Source organism: Pelodiscus sinensis, chromosome 21, assembly GCF_052426305.1.
Source record: "Pelodiscus sinensis isolate ZL-2025 chromosome 21, ASM5242630v1, whole genome shotgun sequence".
Lineage (NCBI taxonomy): Eukaryota > Metazoa > Chordata > Testudines > Trionychidae > Pelodiscus > Pelodiscus sinensis.
In genome coordinates, this window is record NC_143072.1 from 24646746 (window position 1) to 24665856 (window position 19111).

Sequence of the window (19111 nt, forward strand, 5' to 3'; positions counted from 1 at the left end):
GACGTCTTCCCAAATATGAATGTACAATGTTGGATTGCTTATTACTAGTGTTATCACAGAACCATAGATAAGAGGATTGGAAAGGACCTCTTAAGACATCTACTTCTGGCTACACGCGGCACGGGTTAGATAGTTCGGACTAGCAAGCTATTCCGAACTATCTGTACGCCTCGTGGAACGGGGTTCGAACAAGCCGGCATTTAAAAATGGCGCCGCCGGCTTATGCAAATAAAGCCCGGGAAATTCAAATCCCGGGCTTCATTTGCACGTTCGGTATGCATACATTACCCCGCTAGTTCGCACTAGCGGGGTAGTGTAGACATACCCTTAAAGACTAACAAGATGGTTTATTAGGTGATAAGTTTTTGTGGGCCAGACCCACTTCCTCAGGTCTGAGAAGTTCATCCAATATAATAGCATTCAGTCACGTTAGGCACATGATGGCATAAATTATATTTCTGGATGAACAGGAATATGTATTCTTGATCTTGTAACTGGCATGGTTAGATCCAATAATGACTAACACGGCTGCATCTCTATCACTATCTTACTATAAGTAGAAATCTGAAATGAAAAAGCATGTTCTTACAGTCTGCCTCCGCTAAAACGGTTTTGTATTTTGGGGAAATGTAATCTGAGTAGAGCAGAATATTCAGAAAGCCCTAAAACAATTTTTTAAAAGTACACTAATTAGAGATACAGAAACCTGCTGGGGGGAAGGGAGAATTAGGGAGCAGAGGAATATGTGGGGAGGGATTGGGGCTGCAGGGAGGGGAGAGATAAATGGGGATGAGAGATAAGGGATGGGAGAATAGTTGTGGGCACAGGTTGGGGAAGGGAAACATGGGGCCAGAAAGGGGGGAAAATTGAATCAGGTGCACTTGTCAGCTTCACATCCTCCCTTGATCTGGTGTCCCCTGGCGGGGGCGGGACAGGACAATCATAGGAGGAAGGAGTTGGAGCCAGGTAACCTTACCTGTCCATAAGGGAGCTGTGATATGTCTGTGTGGGGGCACTTCTGCAGGGAAACTGGCAGCAGTGTGAGACACCCCCCCGTAAATAGGAGCTTCAGGGGGTAGCCGAGTTAGTCTGTTACAGAAAAAAAACAAATGATCTGGTAGCACTTTATAAACTAACAAAACATGTAGATGGGATCATGAGCTTTCGTGGGCACTGCCCACTTCTTCAGATGACCAAGAAGCCAGCTGTGCCCACGAAAGCTCATGATACCATCTACATGTTTTGTTAGTTTATAAAGTGCTACCAGATCATTTGTTGTTTTTTTCCCCTGTAAATAGATATTTAATTGCTCTTTAAATAGCCCATTAACAGCTCTTTAAATAGCTCCCTCCTCTTTAAATAACTAGAGAGTCCCTGTCAGCTCTTTAAATAGGTTCCTGCTAATTCTTTAAATATCCCCCCTACTATCTTTTGCCCCAGCTCAGCCAGCTATGGTGGGAGCTGTGCACCGGGGCGCACCCCCTTACTTTCACCTCTGAGTAAAACTCAGTAAAGTCTTCCTGAGACTTAAAAGTTTCAGAGGGGGAGCTGTGTTAGTCTATAACTAAAAAAATGTAAAAATCAACAAATAGTCCTGCAGCACCTTAGAGATGAACAAAACATGTAGAAAAAAACAACCAATGGTCTGGTAGCACTTGATAGACTAACAAAACATGAAGATGGTGGAAGCCTGGTATCATGATCATGATCAGGCTAAGCTTAAAGAAATTTAAAGGGACAGGGAGTAGATCTGGGTGAAACTTTTCATATGAATAGTTTATTGGGTGAAAAATTCCATTTTGGAGGAACAAAAACCATTTGTTGAATTCTACTCAGCTTGTTCGGCTGGAGGGAAAGACGGGGAAAATATCGAAAAGTTACATTTTGACATTTTTAAAAAAACTTTGAATTTTAATTGCAAAACAACATTTTGTTTATAAATTAGGCATAGTTTTTTAGAAGGGTAGAAAGCATTAAAAGACTAAAAGAAATTAAATTTTTAAAAACCTCAAGGCAATTTTTTCAGCTTTCCCTGAGAAGACAAAAAGAAATCAATTTTGAATTAACTTGAAAACAGCTGTATTTTTTCATTTAGACACACATCTGAAAAATTGCTCAGTTTAGGGAGCATCTATGTTGCAGGCCTGAGTAATCCAGAAGTTATATTTCTCTCCTATAAATGTTATTTCTGTGTCTGGCTTGTTCTTTTTTTCTTTTCTTCATAATTCAACCCACAGGAGTTCAAATCCTGCTTCAAAATCACTAATCTTAGGGGGAAATATCATGATGCATGATATACATTGACTTATTGATCTGAAACCGCAATAAACCCAGGATTTCACAGGAAGGTCATAATAGCACAACAGGGAGAAATGAAAAAATGCAATCCTTAACCCTAGTATATCCCATTTGACTGGGGCAGACAAGATGAGGTCTTGGACTGAATCTGGCCTGCTGAGCTACTGGATCCATCCCGAGGGCCGTGCTGCTGGGACTGTCAGATACAAAGCAGCTTCACACTCCTTTAAGCAAATAGGGAACTGGCAAATAGCATCTTAGAAATTGTGTTGGGGGCAGGAGCCATGTGTGGAAAGCCTTCCCTTCCCCGTCACCTCCACCCCCTGAGCAGAGAGCCACAGGGAGCAGCTAGCCATTTTGAGCAGCCTGGGTCTGTGGTAGACATGGAACTTGCCTCAGAATCCTGCAGGGTTGCTGGCTGGGAACCGCCTAGATAAATGTCTCCTGGCCAGAGCCTACCTCTGTCACCCCCCCCCCACACACACACACACAAACACACCTCAACTCCCTTCCTCAGGTCACCAACCAAACCCTCTGCACCCTTCCTCCCCCACCCCAAGTCATAACTCCCTCCCAGTCCTTGCACACTCTCCATGGAAAAGTGCACCCCTTGACCACTTACCAAAATGGCCCCCATCAAAACTTATCACCCACCCCTGCCTTAGGCCATGAGCTGTGCACTGGGGATCTTCGTATCAGTGTTTCATTATGCTGGCTGTTTGTTTGTTTCCTCTTTAACAGGGACGTATCAGACTTTTTTGATGATGTTGCTAAGGGAGATCTTAAAAAAATAAAATCCTGGCTCTCGAGAATCCAACGGAATAAGTGGCAAATGGATGAGCTCAGAGGTACAATGTGTCTCAGTTCCCATTCAAGCATACAGGAATCCCACTGCACCGACTTCTGATCTATTTTACACTGCAGTAGCTTGAAATTACTCCTCCAATAATACACTAGTAAATATTGGAGCTATTTAGAAGGAAATAAGGAACTAATGGGATGGAGAGTTTAGGAAAGACTGAGATGCCAAACTCTTATTGCTGGTGCACTGAAGAGCTTTGCTAGTGTGGAGTCTAAGTACATGAGTTGTTCCACGGAAGTAAATGGGATACTCACACACTTACGCACTTTACTAGGGTATTGCCTTAATTAAATACAGGAGGGTAAAGGTATAGTCACTAATTCCCTCTGGGGGTTTAAGATTTGGAGAATGGGACGGGCTCAGTTCTGGGGCAGAGGGTTGTGGTGCTGGGGGCTAAGGGCTGTGGCTGGGGGTACCAGCTCTGGGATGGGGCCAGAGATGAGGGGCCAGAGTAAGGGAGGGAACTCAGGGCTACAGCAGAGGGTCGGGGTGCAGGTGGCTGGGGGTGCAGGCTTTAGGGTGGGACTAAGGATAAGGAGTTTTGTGTGCAGGCTGCCCGGGACCACAGCGCAGAGAGAGAACTCTCCCCAGACCTCTTTTCCTGCAGCAGCACCCAGACTGGGGGAGAGGTGCCTCTCCCCACTGCAACAAGGCTGGGGCTGGGGTGAGAGAGAGGTGCCTCTCTACCACAACCACAGGGCTGGAGGAGCCATTGCATCCCTGCATGTCCCAGGCTCCCCCATCACTATTCCCCACCTCACCCCACCCCACTGCCTCCCTCCGCTTCCTGAATCACTCCACTGCCAACTTCCAGGTCCTCCTGTAGCCACGCCCCTGAGTGCAATGTGCATGGCTGCATGGTTCTGCTAAATAAGTGCATGGCTCTTGGTAGCCTCCTTTGTGGCCACCCAGGGTGCACCTTGGAGGGACTATAGGCCTGAGATCCCCAGGAGGTGTAAATCAGCAAAATTCTGTACACTAGCTAAAAACGTGACCCCACTGATTTCAGCGAAGCTCTGCAGAATTACCACCAGCTGAAATTGTGCTTAACCTGGCTCAAAAGAGGGAGACACTCTCAGTGAAACACTGGGTGTGTGCAGGTAAATATAGTTTAAAAAACGTCCTGGTCATTTTAATACTAAACGCAGGATCTGTGAAATATGGGGCTGCCCAATGCTAGGGAAGGCCCTAAGCTTTGGGGGCCGGATCCAGGAAACCCAGGAGCTGCATCCGCCCCCCAGGCCTTCAGTTCCCCACCCCAGTGCTAGACTATTAATTGTAGTCTCAGCTGTTTGAAATGCAGCCAGTTACACATATCTGTTTGCTCTGATTTTAGAAGTGCCATAATATTAGGGACAGGCCTGTTCGAGGGAGAATTAAAATGAAAGCTCATTTCTACAGAAAAAGAAACTGGAAAAACCTGTTTGATGAAAGCTTTGCTGAATCCAGTGAACAATTCCCCAGAGACCACTGAAGAGATCGTTACATCGCTGATAGAGTGTGCAAAAGGTTCTGGGTGTTTGAAGAAGCTGCTGGATGCATCTTTTACTGCTAAAGCATATGAAGGTAATAAATTATTCTGGTTTAGAGCAAGACTTCGATTTCTGGGGCTCAGAATTATTTTTTCTTTTACCATTTTCATCTTCCCTTCCCCCCACAAAGTTAATATCTGTCTTTGCTCATTCTTCGCTGCAGGGCAGACAGCACTGCACATTGCCATTGAGAAAAGGCTGGACAGGATAGTTAAGCTCCTAGTTGAAAATGGAGCTGATGTTCATATCCAAGCAAAAGGAACATTCTTCCAGCCACTTACATGGAGAGATGACTGCTTCTATTTTGGTAATTCTACTTCATGGCTCATTCCCACTGAACAAAAGCCATTACCCACTTGTCCTGAGCTTGTTCCTTTCCATAATGGTGGAAGGGGAGGGGTTGATTTTCTTCCTGCACATTGTGAAACTGTCCTTTTCAAGCCCTAATGAAGTCCCCAGCAAAACTCCCATTGACTTCAGTAGGGCCGAGATTTCATCCTTGTGGTACATCTGGCCCTGAAACAATATTGAATTATTTGGAGGTGAACTTAACCCATGTTTGGGAAGTAAAGGAGTTTTGGCAGGGCCTTGTGTGGACTCTCTACAGCTGGGTCAATTTCACTCTTTGAAAATGACACCTGGACAGGCCATCTTGGTAACCTAGTGGCTATTTCATGTCAATAAGATCTATTCTCTGTCATTTCTGCTCTATAGGGTACCAGTAGTCCTGTGGATAAGATACTCAACCTTAGAACATGGGAATGACCATATTGTATCATCCGGCCAAATATCCAGTCTCTGACAGTTTAATAGTCCTTTCAAAATTATACTAATTATGAGAACTTGGGATATTTTGTTATCTGTATAAAAATGGCCACACTGGGTCAGACCAAAGGTCTACCTCCCGTCATCCAGGTGCCCTTTAGAGAGGACAGGTGGGCTGAAGTTGAATCTCTCCCCTCTGACCCTGATTCATAGGGGATCATTGCTGGCTGTTCCCCTTCATCAGAGAGTGAGGGGAAAGTGCGCTGTTTGCTGCATTCCTTAACCTGGCAGGGGAGCAAAGGGGCCAGCTGAACCTGGACCTGCCCCACCTGGGGAACATGCATCCTCCCCCGGATGCGCCTGCTGGCGGTACAATGGCCATGGAGAGGTGCTTCTCACCTGGCCCCAAGCTGCTGTGGTGAGAGAGGTCTGGGGTAGACCGCTTTCCCCAGGGCTGCCTTCATCCTGAACCCTTCACCCCCACCCCACCCCAGAGCCATGATTTAAATGAAGAAAAGCAAAAATTGAGTTAAAGAGCAATGCTGGATAAATCTTGTAGTTTGTTTCTATATTAGAGGTTCTCCAGACCCTTGATCATTCTCATCGCTCTTCCCTGAACACCTTCCAGGCCTGCAGTAAGTGGATTGGTGGTTGAGGATGAGAGATAACTTCGGAGTTGTGACCTATATTTTCTCACTCAAATACTACTTAAACTGTGGCAAGAGGGAAGTGCTGTTGAGGAATAAGCTACAGCCATTCCGATAGAGATTCACTTGCAACTTTTAATGTTGTCGACAGGAGAATATCCACTCTCGCAGGCTGCTTGCACAAACCAACCAAAGTTAGTGGAGTTCCTGTTAGATAAAGTTTCAAATCCTTATGCCCAAGATTCCCTGGGAAATACAGTCCTTCATGCGCTGGTAATGGTAGCTGATGACTCTGAGGAAAATACAGCGTTTGTGACAGAAATATATGACCAGATTTTGAAGGCGAGTGAAAAAAAATGCATTGAAACTAGAAATGAGTCAAAGAAGAACCTGGAAAAGATCTCGAACAAAGAAGGACTCACTCCCCTACAGTTAGCTGCGACATATGGGAAGATCAAGGTACAGTCGCCTCAGCTGTCTAATAAAAGAAGGGGAGTTTGTCATGTGAAGGGGAGTGTGTCATGGCATGGGGAGAACCTTGTCAAAGGTTAGGACAGGAAAAGTGGTGAATGGGGAGTTTTCAGGGCCCTCAAACAGTCTTAGAAGTTCTAACAGGGAAGAAATAAGAACTGCAGTGTCACAGATCCAGAACCCGGCAATGATTTTCTTTCTCCCTCTGGGTTATTTTGCTGCTAAATAGATCTTCCAGCATATTTTAGGAAGATCCTTTCCATGTGAAGGCAAACACTCAATGGCTCATCTCTCGAGGAAGTTTGTGGAATGGGCGTATGGCCCGGTCTGCTGCTCCTTATATGATTTATCAGAAGTGGATACTGGAGAGCGCCATTCTGCCCTGAAGATTGTGGTGTATAACACCAACCATGAGGTATGTGCCCGAGAACCGGAACAATGAAAAACAAAGGATTGTACTGCCTTGGGAACACACGGAGGGAGTGTGAGTCGTGTCCCTTCAGCAGCTGACCTGCTGTTGCCAGCTAATGGAGTTTCTCCTTCAAGTGGTAAAAGTGTGTGCGTTGCAACTGATGATTCCTGGATCATCAACCAGCTGACAGTCATAGCAAGGGCAAGGAGGGTCAGCAGCCATGAGTACCAGGATGCTTCTTGCTTTTCTTCCTGTTCCCCTGAAGACCAGGGAGTGAGGAAAAAGTACACAGGTTTTGTGATTTACTCCTCTGCCCTCTCCCCTCACCAGCCAGGAGTGAGATGCATGCACACACACTTTGTAATTTCCCCCCGCTCACTGCCCAATAGGGGAATGGGAAGAAAAGCGAGCAGTGTCCCGGTACACATAGCTACTGCTCCCTCTGCCTCCTGAAATGGTGCCCTGTCCTAGAGTCCTGGGAGGTGCTAATAAACACCAGCCCACCGTACAAAAAATGGCTGAGGTTATGGCTGTGTCTACACTACAGGGTTTTTCTGGGACACCAGAGATATTCCAGAAAAACTCCACCGGCATCCAGGGAACCCGTCTGCTCTTCTGCTTTTTTTTGCAGAAGAGCAGACTTGCTCTTTTGGAAGCCCTGTCTTCCTCCTCCCATGAGGAAGAAGGGATCTTCCAAAAGGTTTTTTTTCAAAATTTTGCCAAATTTTGGAAAAGCCTCTTCTGAAAAAATATCAGAAAAAGGTGCACAAATTGAGGAGCGCATTTTGCGTAAATTTTTCCGATAGATTCTTGTAGTGTAGACATAGCCTATGAATATCTTAAGAATTCAGTTCTCACTTTTAGACACTTTACTTTCTCTCTCTCTCTTTCTCTCTCTCTCTATCCACGAGAGAGAAGTTAACAAGTGTTCTTCCCCTTTGCAGAAACACTATGACATGCTGGATGTGGAGCCTCTGAAAGAGCTGATTGGTATAAAATGGAGACATTTTGCGGCAGTGATGTTTGGCATCAGCACAGCCCTGTATCTGCTGTACATCACCATTTTCACTGTGATGGCTGCATATCAGCCCCAGATCAACCAGGTGAAGATTTCTGGAGAGATTCAAGCTTGCTGCATGGAGCTATTTAATGTATTTAACTTATATTGGCAGATCCCACACCTGGCTAGAGAGCAGAACTAGAACTCTGCCAGAAGCCCTGCTGTGGGTGTCCCTCATGCATGCAGGTCACCATCGTTCAGCATCAGGAAGTCTTGTGTGTGTGTGCAGTTACATCTCCATGAACTGTAGAAATATACACACTAGTGCATACAAAATGATGGGCTCTAAATTAACTGCAATCACTCGAGACAGTTTTTGGAGTCATTGTCGATAGTTCTCTGAAAACATCTGCTCACTGTACAGCAGCAGTCAAACAAGCTAGTACGGTATTAGGGACGATTAGGGAAAGGAAAGACAAGATAGTAAGTGTCATAAATCATATGAATCCATGGAACGCTCACTCCTTGAATGCCGCATGCAGTTCTGGTTTCCCCATTGCCAAAATGATGTATTAGAAACAGTGCAGAGAAGGGCAACAAAAACGGTTAAAGGTATGGAACAGTTTGCATATGAGAGCTTAACTAGGCTGAAACTATTTAGTTTAGAAAAGAGACAAGGGAGGATATGCTACAGGTCTACAGAATCATGAATGGTGTGGTGTAAGTAAAAGTTATTTATCACCTCACATGATCCATGAATTGGGGTCACCTGATAAAATTAACAATCTGTGGATTTAAAACAAACACCAGGCAGTACTTCTTCACAAATCGCATGGTCAGCCTTTGGAACTCACTGCAGGGGATGTTGTGAAGGTCAAAAGTAGAAATGAATTTTAAAAAGAATGAGAAGTTCATAGAGGACAGGTCGATCGTGGATCAGTCGCCAAGATGTCCCTAAGCCTCCGGCTGCCAGATCCTGGGAGCAGGAGAGCGAGAACCTTGGTAGAAGTTGGGGGGAGGATCATGAGGCTCTGCCCTTCTTGGTGGCCAGACCGGAAGGCAGAGCCAGGCAGTGGCAAGAGCAACTCAGGGAGACCTGGACCATCCACCTGCCCTAGGTGAGGGGGATTACTCAAGAGCAGCCTTTGGCCATTCTCTATCCCCCAGAGGTTGTTCTATTTATTCCCTTTGAAGAATCTGGTACTGGCCACTGTCAGAAGACAGGATACTGGACTAGATGGACTATTAATCTGACCCAGTGTGGCTGTTCTTACATTTGACAGATAATATTCAGCAATTAAAAATCCTGGCTGTGAGTCTTGGCTGGTATTACACTGTGGGCTTGGGAGACGTGAGTAGTACTAAGGTTGACGCCTTCAGTGTTCGATTTACTGGGTCTTTACTCGACCTAATAAATTGAATGCCGGAAGATTGACCGACATAGCGTTGATCTTTCCACAAGTATAGGCATAGCCTCAGATTACTTTTTTTGTCTTGTTTCCTTCCCTGTTCCTTTCAGCAGATGGCAGCTCCCAACACATCTGTACATATTTTGCAGCAGGTTCTCCATGAGGCAAACGGTGGAAACCCATGGCTTCTTGTGGCGCAAATTTACACTTTAATAGCAGCCATTTCCTTCTTGGTTAAGAGTGTAAGTAGAACCACACGTCTAGCCACTGGAATATGATACAATTGACGTCCATGAGGCTTCTCTGACAGAGACAGAATAGAATATAGACATACACATTTTCTTTTGCTATGTTAAAAGTGTACACACTAATGTATTTTGCACAATCAAAGCCTCTTAACTGTAGCAGAGCTGCTACTCCACAATTATAAAACCATCACAATATTACTGCTTAACTATAGCCCTGTTAGTGATGTCTATTATGATATGTTAAACACATGAGCTGCGTCTAGACTGGCATGATTTTGGGCAAATACTTTTAACGGAAACATTTTTCCGTTAAAAGTATTTGTGCAAGAGAGCCTCTATATTGGCAGTGCCTTTGCGCAAAAGATTTGCTTTTGCGCAAGAGCTTCCGTGCCAGTGTAAACGCGCTCTTGAGCAAGAAAGCTCCGATGGCCATTTTAGCCATCGGGCTTTCTTGCGCAAGAAATTAACATTGCAAGAATACTTGGGCAAGAAGGCTTATCCCTGAGCAGGAGCGTCGGAATATTTGCTCAAGAACCACTGATTTTGTACATTACAACGTCAGTATTCTTGCGCAAATACTCTCGGCCAGCGTAGACAGGCAGCAAGTTTTTGCACAAAATCATGCCAGTCTGGACACAGCCAGGCATTATGGAGCAGTTCACTTCCCACAGAGGACCAGCGCAAGACATGCACCACTTAGGTCTTCATATTAAGTTAGATGTATGTGGTGCATTGGCCTTGTGTTGACCTATACTGAGGAGAATCTCACCACTAGTGAGCTAAGCAATGCACATGGTTTCCCAGGAAACTTCAGTGCTAAATACTACTGTCCTTTCAGAGGGTCATAGAGGGATTACCGTATGTCCAACCGACTGTAGGTAGCAAAGTTAATGAACTGGAACATATTTCAAAATCACATTTTTAAAAGTGTTGACTAAGCTTCTAAGTGTTAACTAACTTAAGCGGAAGGACTTGTATTTGATCCACATATTTGTGTTTCAGGGTTTAGAGATCTTCTGGATGTGGCCTTTCACATTTCGCTCTATTCTTCAGATTAACTATTTCTACGTTCTCTTGTAAGTTTTACTCTTCTTGTCCCCTCTGAATATAATATAGTATTAAACCTTGTCCCAGTGGAACTAGTGTCTTGTGTTTCTGTAAGCCAGTCAGGCTAGACTTTTTAGCTATTTGAAATTGCATTGCATGTATTTAATAAATACAGGTTGAATGTTTCTAGTCCAGGGATCTCTGGTCCTGCAACATCCATGGTCTGGCATGATTTTAGTTAGCCAGATGTCCATTTACTATGCATGTGGCCAAGTTTCCCCGTGGTAACGTTTGTTCAGAGTCCTGGCTGTCTGTGTACACAGCTGCTATTTAGCTTAAATTTACACCCAAATGTCTTTTAAGAGCCTTGTAAGCAGTGGAAGGGTTGGTAATGCTGTTAGACAATATTGACCTGTGGTTCAGCAAATTCTTATGTTCTGCACCAATCAGATCCTGAGGGTGCCAGACTAGAGAGGTTTAACCCGTACATATATTTCAGTAACAACTGATGGGAAATATCTCTGTTGTGACTATAGTTTCTTTTTTTTCCCAGTTTCATTCAAGCACTGCTTGTGATATGTGCACATATGTTGTGCTTCATGCAGATGGAAGTTTATGTTATAGTGAGGGTCTCAGCCTTAGTTTTGGGATGGTTCAATATCTTGTACTATTTCAGAGGGTTCCGAATCACTGGCATTTACACTGTAATGGTTCAAAAGGTAGGTTCAAAACCTTTAACATGTATTTACATATTAAAAGCATGTTAATATAGGTATAAAAACACAACAAAACTGGTTCATAAGAGAGTGGAGAATTTTCCCAGAAGTTGGAAAGAACCTATTGCTAAGGTATTCCACATAAATATTTTCCTGTGTTTGGATTGTGAATATAAATATTGACCATAGCATTTCTCTTTGCTCCATTCAGGCATGTTTTGACCAACCAGCAGTAAAATATGCGAAAGCTAAATTATTCCTATTCGCTTAAATTTTCCTTGCAATTGGTTTCCTTTACTTAAGACATGTTTTATATAAACCCTAAGCTATCACAATGTGACAGATTTACTTTATTATATTGAGTGCACCGTTAAAAGATCTGGGAATATATGGATATGCTGCTATGCCCCTAAATAGTCTTTATGTCTATAATAAGGCTGCGTCTAGATAGGCATGATTTTACGGAAATGCTTTTAACGAAAAACTTTTCCGTTAAAAGCATTTTTTGAACAGAGTGTCTAGATTGGCACAGATGCTTTTCCGCAAAAGCACTTTTTGCGGAAAAGCGTCCATGCCAATCTAGACGTGCTTTTCCGCAAAAAATCTCCAATCGCCATTTTCGCGATTGAGGCTTTTTTGCGGAAAACAAATCTGAGCTGTCTACACTAGCCCTTTTGCGCAAGAGCTTTGCGAAAAAGGGACTTTTGCCCGAACGGGAGCAGCATAGTATTTCCACAAGAAGCACTGATTTCTTACAGTAGGAAGTCAGTACTTTTGTGGAAATTCAAGCGGCCAGTGTAGACAGCTGGCAAGTTTTTCTGGAAAAGCGGCTGATTTTCCGGAAAAACTGGCCAGTCTAGATTCAGCCTAAGATTATATACTGTCAGACTCCAGACCTAGATATATTAGTGAATTACAGCACTTTCATGTCATTTTCTGCAAATTTCCAGTAATACACTTCTTTCTATGTTTCCTATACATTTTCAGATGATTTTAGTGGATGTTTCCAGGTTCCTTTTGGTTTATGGGGTTTTCCTGGTAGGTTTTGGAGCAGGTAAGAAGTTTTTCATATCAATATATTAAATTAGAGTAAATATTAATTTGATTTTAATTATATGGAAATATGAAGAAGGCAAGAAATTAAATCAGTCATATGATTGTGGGATTCTGCAGGCATCCAGCATCGCTACCACTGGTCACCTAGGCAGCCCCTCATTTTAGCTAAATCTAAAGCTGTTCAAACCTTTTCTATTCATGGGTGGTGCTTCTGGGGTGAGCCTGTTTTTATTTCCCATACATCACTGAGAACATAAATGTGAACTTATGCAGTAAAAGGTGAGACATTACATTTCAAATATGTAGTAAGAGCTCAGGAAATATGTAGCAGAAAGGGCAACAATAAAGGATTAGCCAGATCGAGTCCTGGGCATTCATAGTGGTCCTTGCCCAGGAACAGTAGAGTCATTACACAGTTATATCCAACCCATGCCAAACGAAGTGGTAACTACATTTGCAATATCAGAAAACAATCTGGACAACATCAAATCTCAATTTGTACAAGGAAATGACGATGGTACCTATTACCAGTAGCTCAGACAATAGAAATTCAGTATTTTCTTCTGTCAGTTCAGTGATTGGTCCGTCCTTTTCCTAAGTCTGATGCTGGTTTTCTGTTACCCTGCAGGTCTTGCTTCTCTGATGAACGATTGCCCCCAGGACACAGAGTGCAGCCGATTCCACAGCTTTCACTCTGCAGTGTTTGAGCTCTTTAAGCTTACCTTAGGGCTCGGGGACCTCTCAGGGCATGAGGATTCCAAGTACCCGAAGGTTTTCATGCTTCTGCTCATCTGCTACGTGATACTCACCTTTGTGCTCCTCTTAAACATGCTGATCGCACTCATGGGGGAGACAGTCAATTCAGTGTCCCAAGAAAGTGAGAAAATCTGGAAGCTCCAGGTGAGGCTCCTGCCTTTAGCAGTTCAAACCCAGTGACAAGACACTGTAATGTGATCAGAAATGCCCAATAGTTGGCATACACATGTCTCATCTACCTGTCAATTCTTTTACATTTTTCTTAACCCTCCCAGGAACATCAGAAAAATGAAACGTGTATTTCACGCTGCAGTTACAGGTAACAATACCTGGAATTGGCTGCATCCTTGTCAGGCCTCAGGACTGTTCCACTAGGGAAGCTTTCCAGCATGACACTAGCGAGACACAACACATTCATTGGGACCATATTATCCAACCTGAATACAGAGTATTTCCCTTTCATAGGCAAAATCTAAACTACTGTGCCCACTGAGTATCTATAGCAATCATTCAACTGCAATGTCCTTATGTGGTGACTAGATGTCACCTTTCTCCATGTGAAGGCGGCTGTGCAAGCATGAAGTGCTTTTTTAAATGGTAGAAAGTCACACCAGGAAACACTTACCATTGGTTGCATTTGTACAGTTGTAGGTGAGATTTTCAAAAGCTCTCAGACAATGGCCTGATGCTGCCCACACTGTAGATAAGTTCATAGAGGATAGGTCCATCCATGGGTATTGGGTAGGGATGTAATTGTGTAATCGATTAACCAATAAGCAAACGCTTATAGGTTAATGCTATAGACTACACACATTTCCCTCTCCCCCGCCTGCCAATAAATTTTTAGCAGGCTGGCTCAGTCCTGGCTTGCCACATGTCCAGGACCCATCCCTGCTGCAGCTCTGTATTAAAAGTGTTTTAGGAGCTGGGTGGGCAGGCAGCCCGGCTCTGTCCTAATTCATGCCAGGCTCTGCACTTAAAGTGTATTAGGAGCCAGGTGGGCAGGAAGCTCTGCTCAGTTCCAGCTCATGCCAAGTCCAGGAGCTCAGATCCCCTTAGACAGTGGCTGCTGCCACCTCGTGCTACTACCTCTTTATCAGAGGCTGCAACACACTGCGCCAGGCAGCCGGACCACAAGAGAGGTGGCTTTCAAATTGGCTCCCCTCATGGATCAGCTGCCGCTTGGCATCCAGCGCTGCTTCCTCAGATAGAGGCAGGGGTCTCCTCAGGAGTGAGGCTGGAGTGCACTGGCTGCCGGCCCCCGGGGACTATAGACTAGTCTATTAACTGATAAGAATTCATGAGTATACTTGACCATTTAATTAACTAATATTTAACATCCCTCGTATTGGGTAAGTTGGTCAGAAATACAGCCCCATTCGACAGATGTCCCTAAACTCCAGTTTTCAGAGCCTGGGACTGGATTATTGGAGATGGATCACTCAAAACCACCCTGCCCTATTCATTTCCTCTAAAGCATCTGCCTCTGGCCAAGGCAGGAAGAAAGGACACTAGGCTAGATGGACCATTGGTTTTCATGCTATGGCCCTTACGTTCAGCTGCTACGTCAGTGGGTGCAGCGTTAAGAGCACAGACAGGAAAATCCCACTCCAAGAGCACTCATACCTTCTGCAGATTTTCAAAAGTGCATCCTTTGAAAATTCAGGGCAGGTAGAAAGACCGGCAGACAGTGAAAACATGCCACACGCAGTAAGAGCCATATGCAAGAACATCTCCAGAATGATTCATTGTTTGCCATCGTGTTAATTATACACAGAAAGCCATGACAATACTGGATCTGGAAAGAAGTTTGCCAGTGTCCTGGAGAAAATGGCTCCAAAGGAAAAAAATTCACCCCGATATGCTAGTTGGCTATACCCCTGATGGCAAGGAAGATCAGAGAACTTGCTTACGGTATGTACAGTGAGACCTCTAGAGATCGAACTAACCATTTAATAAAAGTGTGATTTAAACTATTTTATTATGTCTAAATGTGATGGGCCCGAGCTCTGTGTGGCTCCCTGATACAGCTTATCACCAGAAGACCTTTCAGGGGTCTGTGGGCCTTGCAGAGACTGTGGAGGTGAAGGTAATCCTCCTACCAAAGACAGTAGAGAAGGGCAGCAATCCACACCATCAGGGCCAGGAGAGAAAAATTTGTGTTTACTTTTTGTGGAATGCTCTTGGATACTGAGGAAAAAGGCCCCCCTGTGACAACAGATAGGCTACGTCTAGACTGGCAGGATTTTCCACAAATGCTTTTAACGGAAAAGTTTTTCGTCAAAAGCCTTTGCGGAAAAGAGCGTCTAGCTTGGCACGGACACTTTTCCACAAAAGCACTTTTTGCGGAAAAGCGTCCGTGCCAATCTAGATGCGGTTTTGCGCAAGAAAGCCCCGATCGCCATTTTCGCCATCTGGGCTTTTTTGCGCAAAACAATACCACGTTGTCTACACTGGCCCTCTTGCGCGAAAGCATTTGCACAAGAGGGCTTTTGCCCGAATGGGAGCAGCACAGTATTTCCGCAAGAAGCACTGATTTCAGACAGTAGGAAGTCAGTGCTCTTGCAGAAATTCAAGCGGCCAGTGTAGACAACTGGCAAGATTTTCCACAAAAGCAACCGCTTTTGCGGAAAAACTTGCCAGTCTAGACACAGCCATAGAGTTGGAGGGAGGTTGCATACAACAGAAGGTCACATTGATGGTGAATTATTCATGGTGTTAGATACTTTAGTTACTCATCGTAAGCCTGAACCTTCTGATGCCCCCCATCCCTAAAGTTATATGGTGCTTGGCCATGCTGAATCCAGCTTTTATACGAATATAAATATACTTCAGATTGGTAAGCTTCCTCTTGATATGTTTGCTTATAATGAACAGGGTGAATGATGTGAACAAAACCTACTGGAGTAACACACTAAAGAACATGAATGAAGATCCAGGCCCTCTTGCAAAGGAAAAGAAAGACGGTAATGGCTGAGATCCTGTTTTTAACTGTAGGAGAACTTTTTATTGCCCGTAAACCTCAAAAATCATTCCAATGGAACTATCACTAGAGTTACGCTATCTACCATGTCAGCCACCTCCAAGACTAGCCTAGTGTTGAACAGAGGAGCTTTGTAGCTTAGAACTACACGGGGGCCCCTTGAAGTCCCTGTTGATGCACGACTCCCGCTAACTTCAAAAGCAATTTCAAATCAGAATTTCAGGACTGGACTGTTATTGAACGGCAGCGACACAGTTATTTCTGCCCAGTGAAACTCGGTGTTCTGATGAGATGTGAAAACTGATAGTTCTAAGTCACTTCATTTCTTACAAAAAAGCATTTAATTACATTGGATGAAAACCTGACCCTACTGAAGTCAATAGCAAATTCCCATTGATTTAAATGGAGACAGGATTTAACTGATATTATGGGTTCTGTAGATGTTACAGAGCTACAGATATAATAGATGCAGCAATGAAAGTAACTTAACATTTCTTACCGATACTGACCTATTGCTACCAGGTCTCTGGGTGTTTTTTGTGATGTTAAATAAAGTGCTGCCAATGAGAATAATGTCATTGTTTGTGATGGTTAGAGCAGATAAAATTTTGAGGATAAATTCCAAAATATAAGTTAATTTACAAACATAGGTAGTGGTTGGATAGGTTTTTTTCTTCCAGATCTTGTAATTACTAGTGTTTGGATTTCTGTCTGTTTCACTTGAGAGAAACCCAGACTTCTAACAGCAACTGACTCCTTTCTCCAAAGTACATCCAAACTAAACAGAGATGATTGGCTTGTTCTTCTCATGCCAGCAGTTTCACCTTCTCCGTATTTCTTTTCCAGGTTCAAGGAGAGATGCGGTATGAAAAAAGGAACCTGAGGAAAGAAACACATCAGTACATAAAATTGATATCTGAAGAGGTGTTGGTTCAGCAGTGGGTAACCTAGGCTAGTGGGTAGGCTGCATGAGTGGCCTCTTTCATGTCAATGGTCTGCAAGATTGTCATAATGTTCTCCTGGGATAGGGCAGTTTTACTATCGGCATTTGCATACTTAGAAATTGCAGGGTGTAACAGTAAACACAATGTCTTATGGCTGCACATAGAATCTTGGGCTGTGTCTACATTGGCAAGATTTTCCACAAAAGCACCCCCTTTTGCGCAAAAACATGCTGCCTGTCTACACTGGTGGGGAGTTCTTGCACAAGAACACTGACGTTCTAACGTGTGAAATCAGGGCTTCTTGCACAAGAACTATGATGCTCTCGCTCAGGAATAAGCCCTCTTGCGCAACTGTTCTTGTGCAAGAGGCCAGTGTAGACAGGGAACATGAATTTCTTGCACAAGAAAACCCGATGGTTAAAATGGCCATCAGAGCTTTCTTGCACAAGAAAGGGTCTACACTGGCATTGATGCTCTTGCGCAAAAGCACATCTTTTGCGCAAAGGCACATGCCAGTGTAGACGCTCTCTTGCGCAAATACTCTAACGCAAAAACTCTTGCATTAAAGAGTATTTGCGCAAAAACTTTCCAATGTAGGCGTAGCCCAGATGTCTTGCAGCTGCACGTAGAATCCGCATGTGGCCCTCCACTGTGTTGGCTTCTTCAACTTCTTGCGTGCATATACTTTCATGGCAAGTCAGAGTTCCTCTGCTTTTACTTTTGAGTGAAGCAGAAGGATGTAACTAAATATAGTCTGCTCTTCTCTCAATAGATATAGACATTTATACTCTTCTTTTCTCTTGCATATCATATAACATGTTAGAACAGCTCATTATAAACTTGACTATCACTCTTACACAAATTTAGAGCCCTGCACAGATACAAAATTTATATCCAGTGACGTGGATACCTGTGGACATAAATCAGTATCCACAGATCTGCAGGGCTCCACCAGGAACAACAGTGGCCAAAGCAGCTGCTTGTCAGGTGGTCACTCCCAGGAGCCAGCTAATCCTCTGGTAGGGCTGTGGTGACCCCGGCCCTCCCCTTGGAGTGCCATCCCACAGGAACAGCTGCCGCTGAGCCTGTTGCCATCCCAGTAGCCATACTGGAGAAGCTAGCAGTGCAGAGTTCTATGCAGATATGGATTTAGAGGCACGGATATACGTTTTGTATCCACACAGGGCTGTCCTAACCATTCCCTCTGATATTTTATACCTGTGCTGACGTAATGGATGTTAACTTTTGGTAACTGTTCTCAGGGAACTGATAATAGATTCTATCCAATAACCAAAACAACACGGCGATTGCTGCCATTCTGGGTGTGGTAACAATTAAGATAAAATCTCATTATCAATAAAAATCATATTTCTGTATCAGAGCTACATTCTGTTGACTGAAAACTTACATCAAGCTCACTGCAGCCTGAGTATCTGTGTTAGTCGGGGTGACCCTGTCTATCCCACACAAGCCCCAGGGTCTGAAGGCTGCTCTAGGACATTTCTTCCAGCAGTTGAGAAGTTTCCCAAGGGTCTATTACGATGTGGAACTGGGGAGCAAGCAGATGGGGAGCAAGCAGTGAAATCCAACTGAGAACCTCAAGGTCTAGGCCATTTGTAGTTTTTCCACTGAGAGGTAAGAAAAGCTTCTTGTGGGCAAAAGCACTCAGTTTATTTCTGGGACTCAAGCCCCTAATGGCCACCGCAGATACTCACTTGTTGAACAAGTCAATGGTGATGGCAACTACTGTGACGCTTAAAATATTGAAATTACTTTCTTGTGTATGGAAGAAATATTCTGTACAGAAAAGTATTTCAGGACCAAATGTTCATACAATTACAATGGAAACTTTCGCAGTGGTCCCTAGAATGTCTACTATGGAAGAATAATTCTGGTAGTTTTTGTTATTATCCTGATCTTTTATTTCCCTGCTAGTTTAGTTGTAGGTATTTCTAATTCCAAACT

General features: G+C 43.9%; 1 protein-coding gene across 5 annotated transcripts in view; it reads left to right on the forward strand.

Moving 5' to 3' along the window:
* LOC102459211 (transient receptor potential cation channel subfamily V member 3-like) overlaps positions 1 to 18522 on the forward strand; it is a 64401-nt gene extending 45879 nt beyond the window's left edge. For 3 of the 5 annotated variants that reach the window (XM_089772247.1, XM_075904635.2, XM_089772248.1), the window contains 14 exons: positions 3040 to 3146; positions 4562 to 4726; positions 4856 to 4999; positions 6256 to 6563; positions 6805 to 6990; positions 7932 to 8090; positions 9507 to 9638; positions 10647 to 10720; positions 11245 to 11410; positions 12395 to 12461; positions 13092 to 13363; positions 14997 to 15133; positions 16097 to 16185; positions 17049 to 18522. In XM_089772247.1, coding sequence (XP_089628373.1) covers positions 3040 to 3146; positions 4562 to 4726; positions 4856 to 4999; positions 6256 to 6563; positions 6805 to 6990; positions 7932 to 8090; positions 9507 to 9638; positions 10647 to 10720; positions 11245 to 11410; positions 12395 to 12461; positions 13092 to 13363; positions 14997 to 15133; positions 16097 to 16185; positions 17049 to 17071 — 2029 coding nt within the window. In that variant the 3' untranslated portion in view covers positions 17072 to 18522. The remainder of the gene's footprint in view (positions 1 to 3039; positions 3147 to 4561; positions 4727 to 4855; positions 5000 to 6255; positions 6564 to 6804; positions 6991 to 7931; positions 8091 to 9506; positions 9639 to 10646; positions 10721 to 11244; positions 11411 to 12394; positions 12462 to 13091; positions 13364 to 14996; positions 15134 to 16096; positions 16186 to 17048) is intronic. The other 2 variants (XM_075904642.2, XM_075904641.2) reach the window with 2 other exon arrangements.
* The last annotated feature ends 589 nt before the right edge of the window (positions 18523 to 19111 follow it).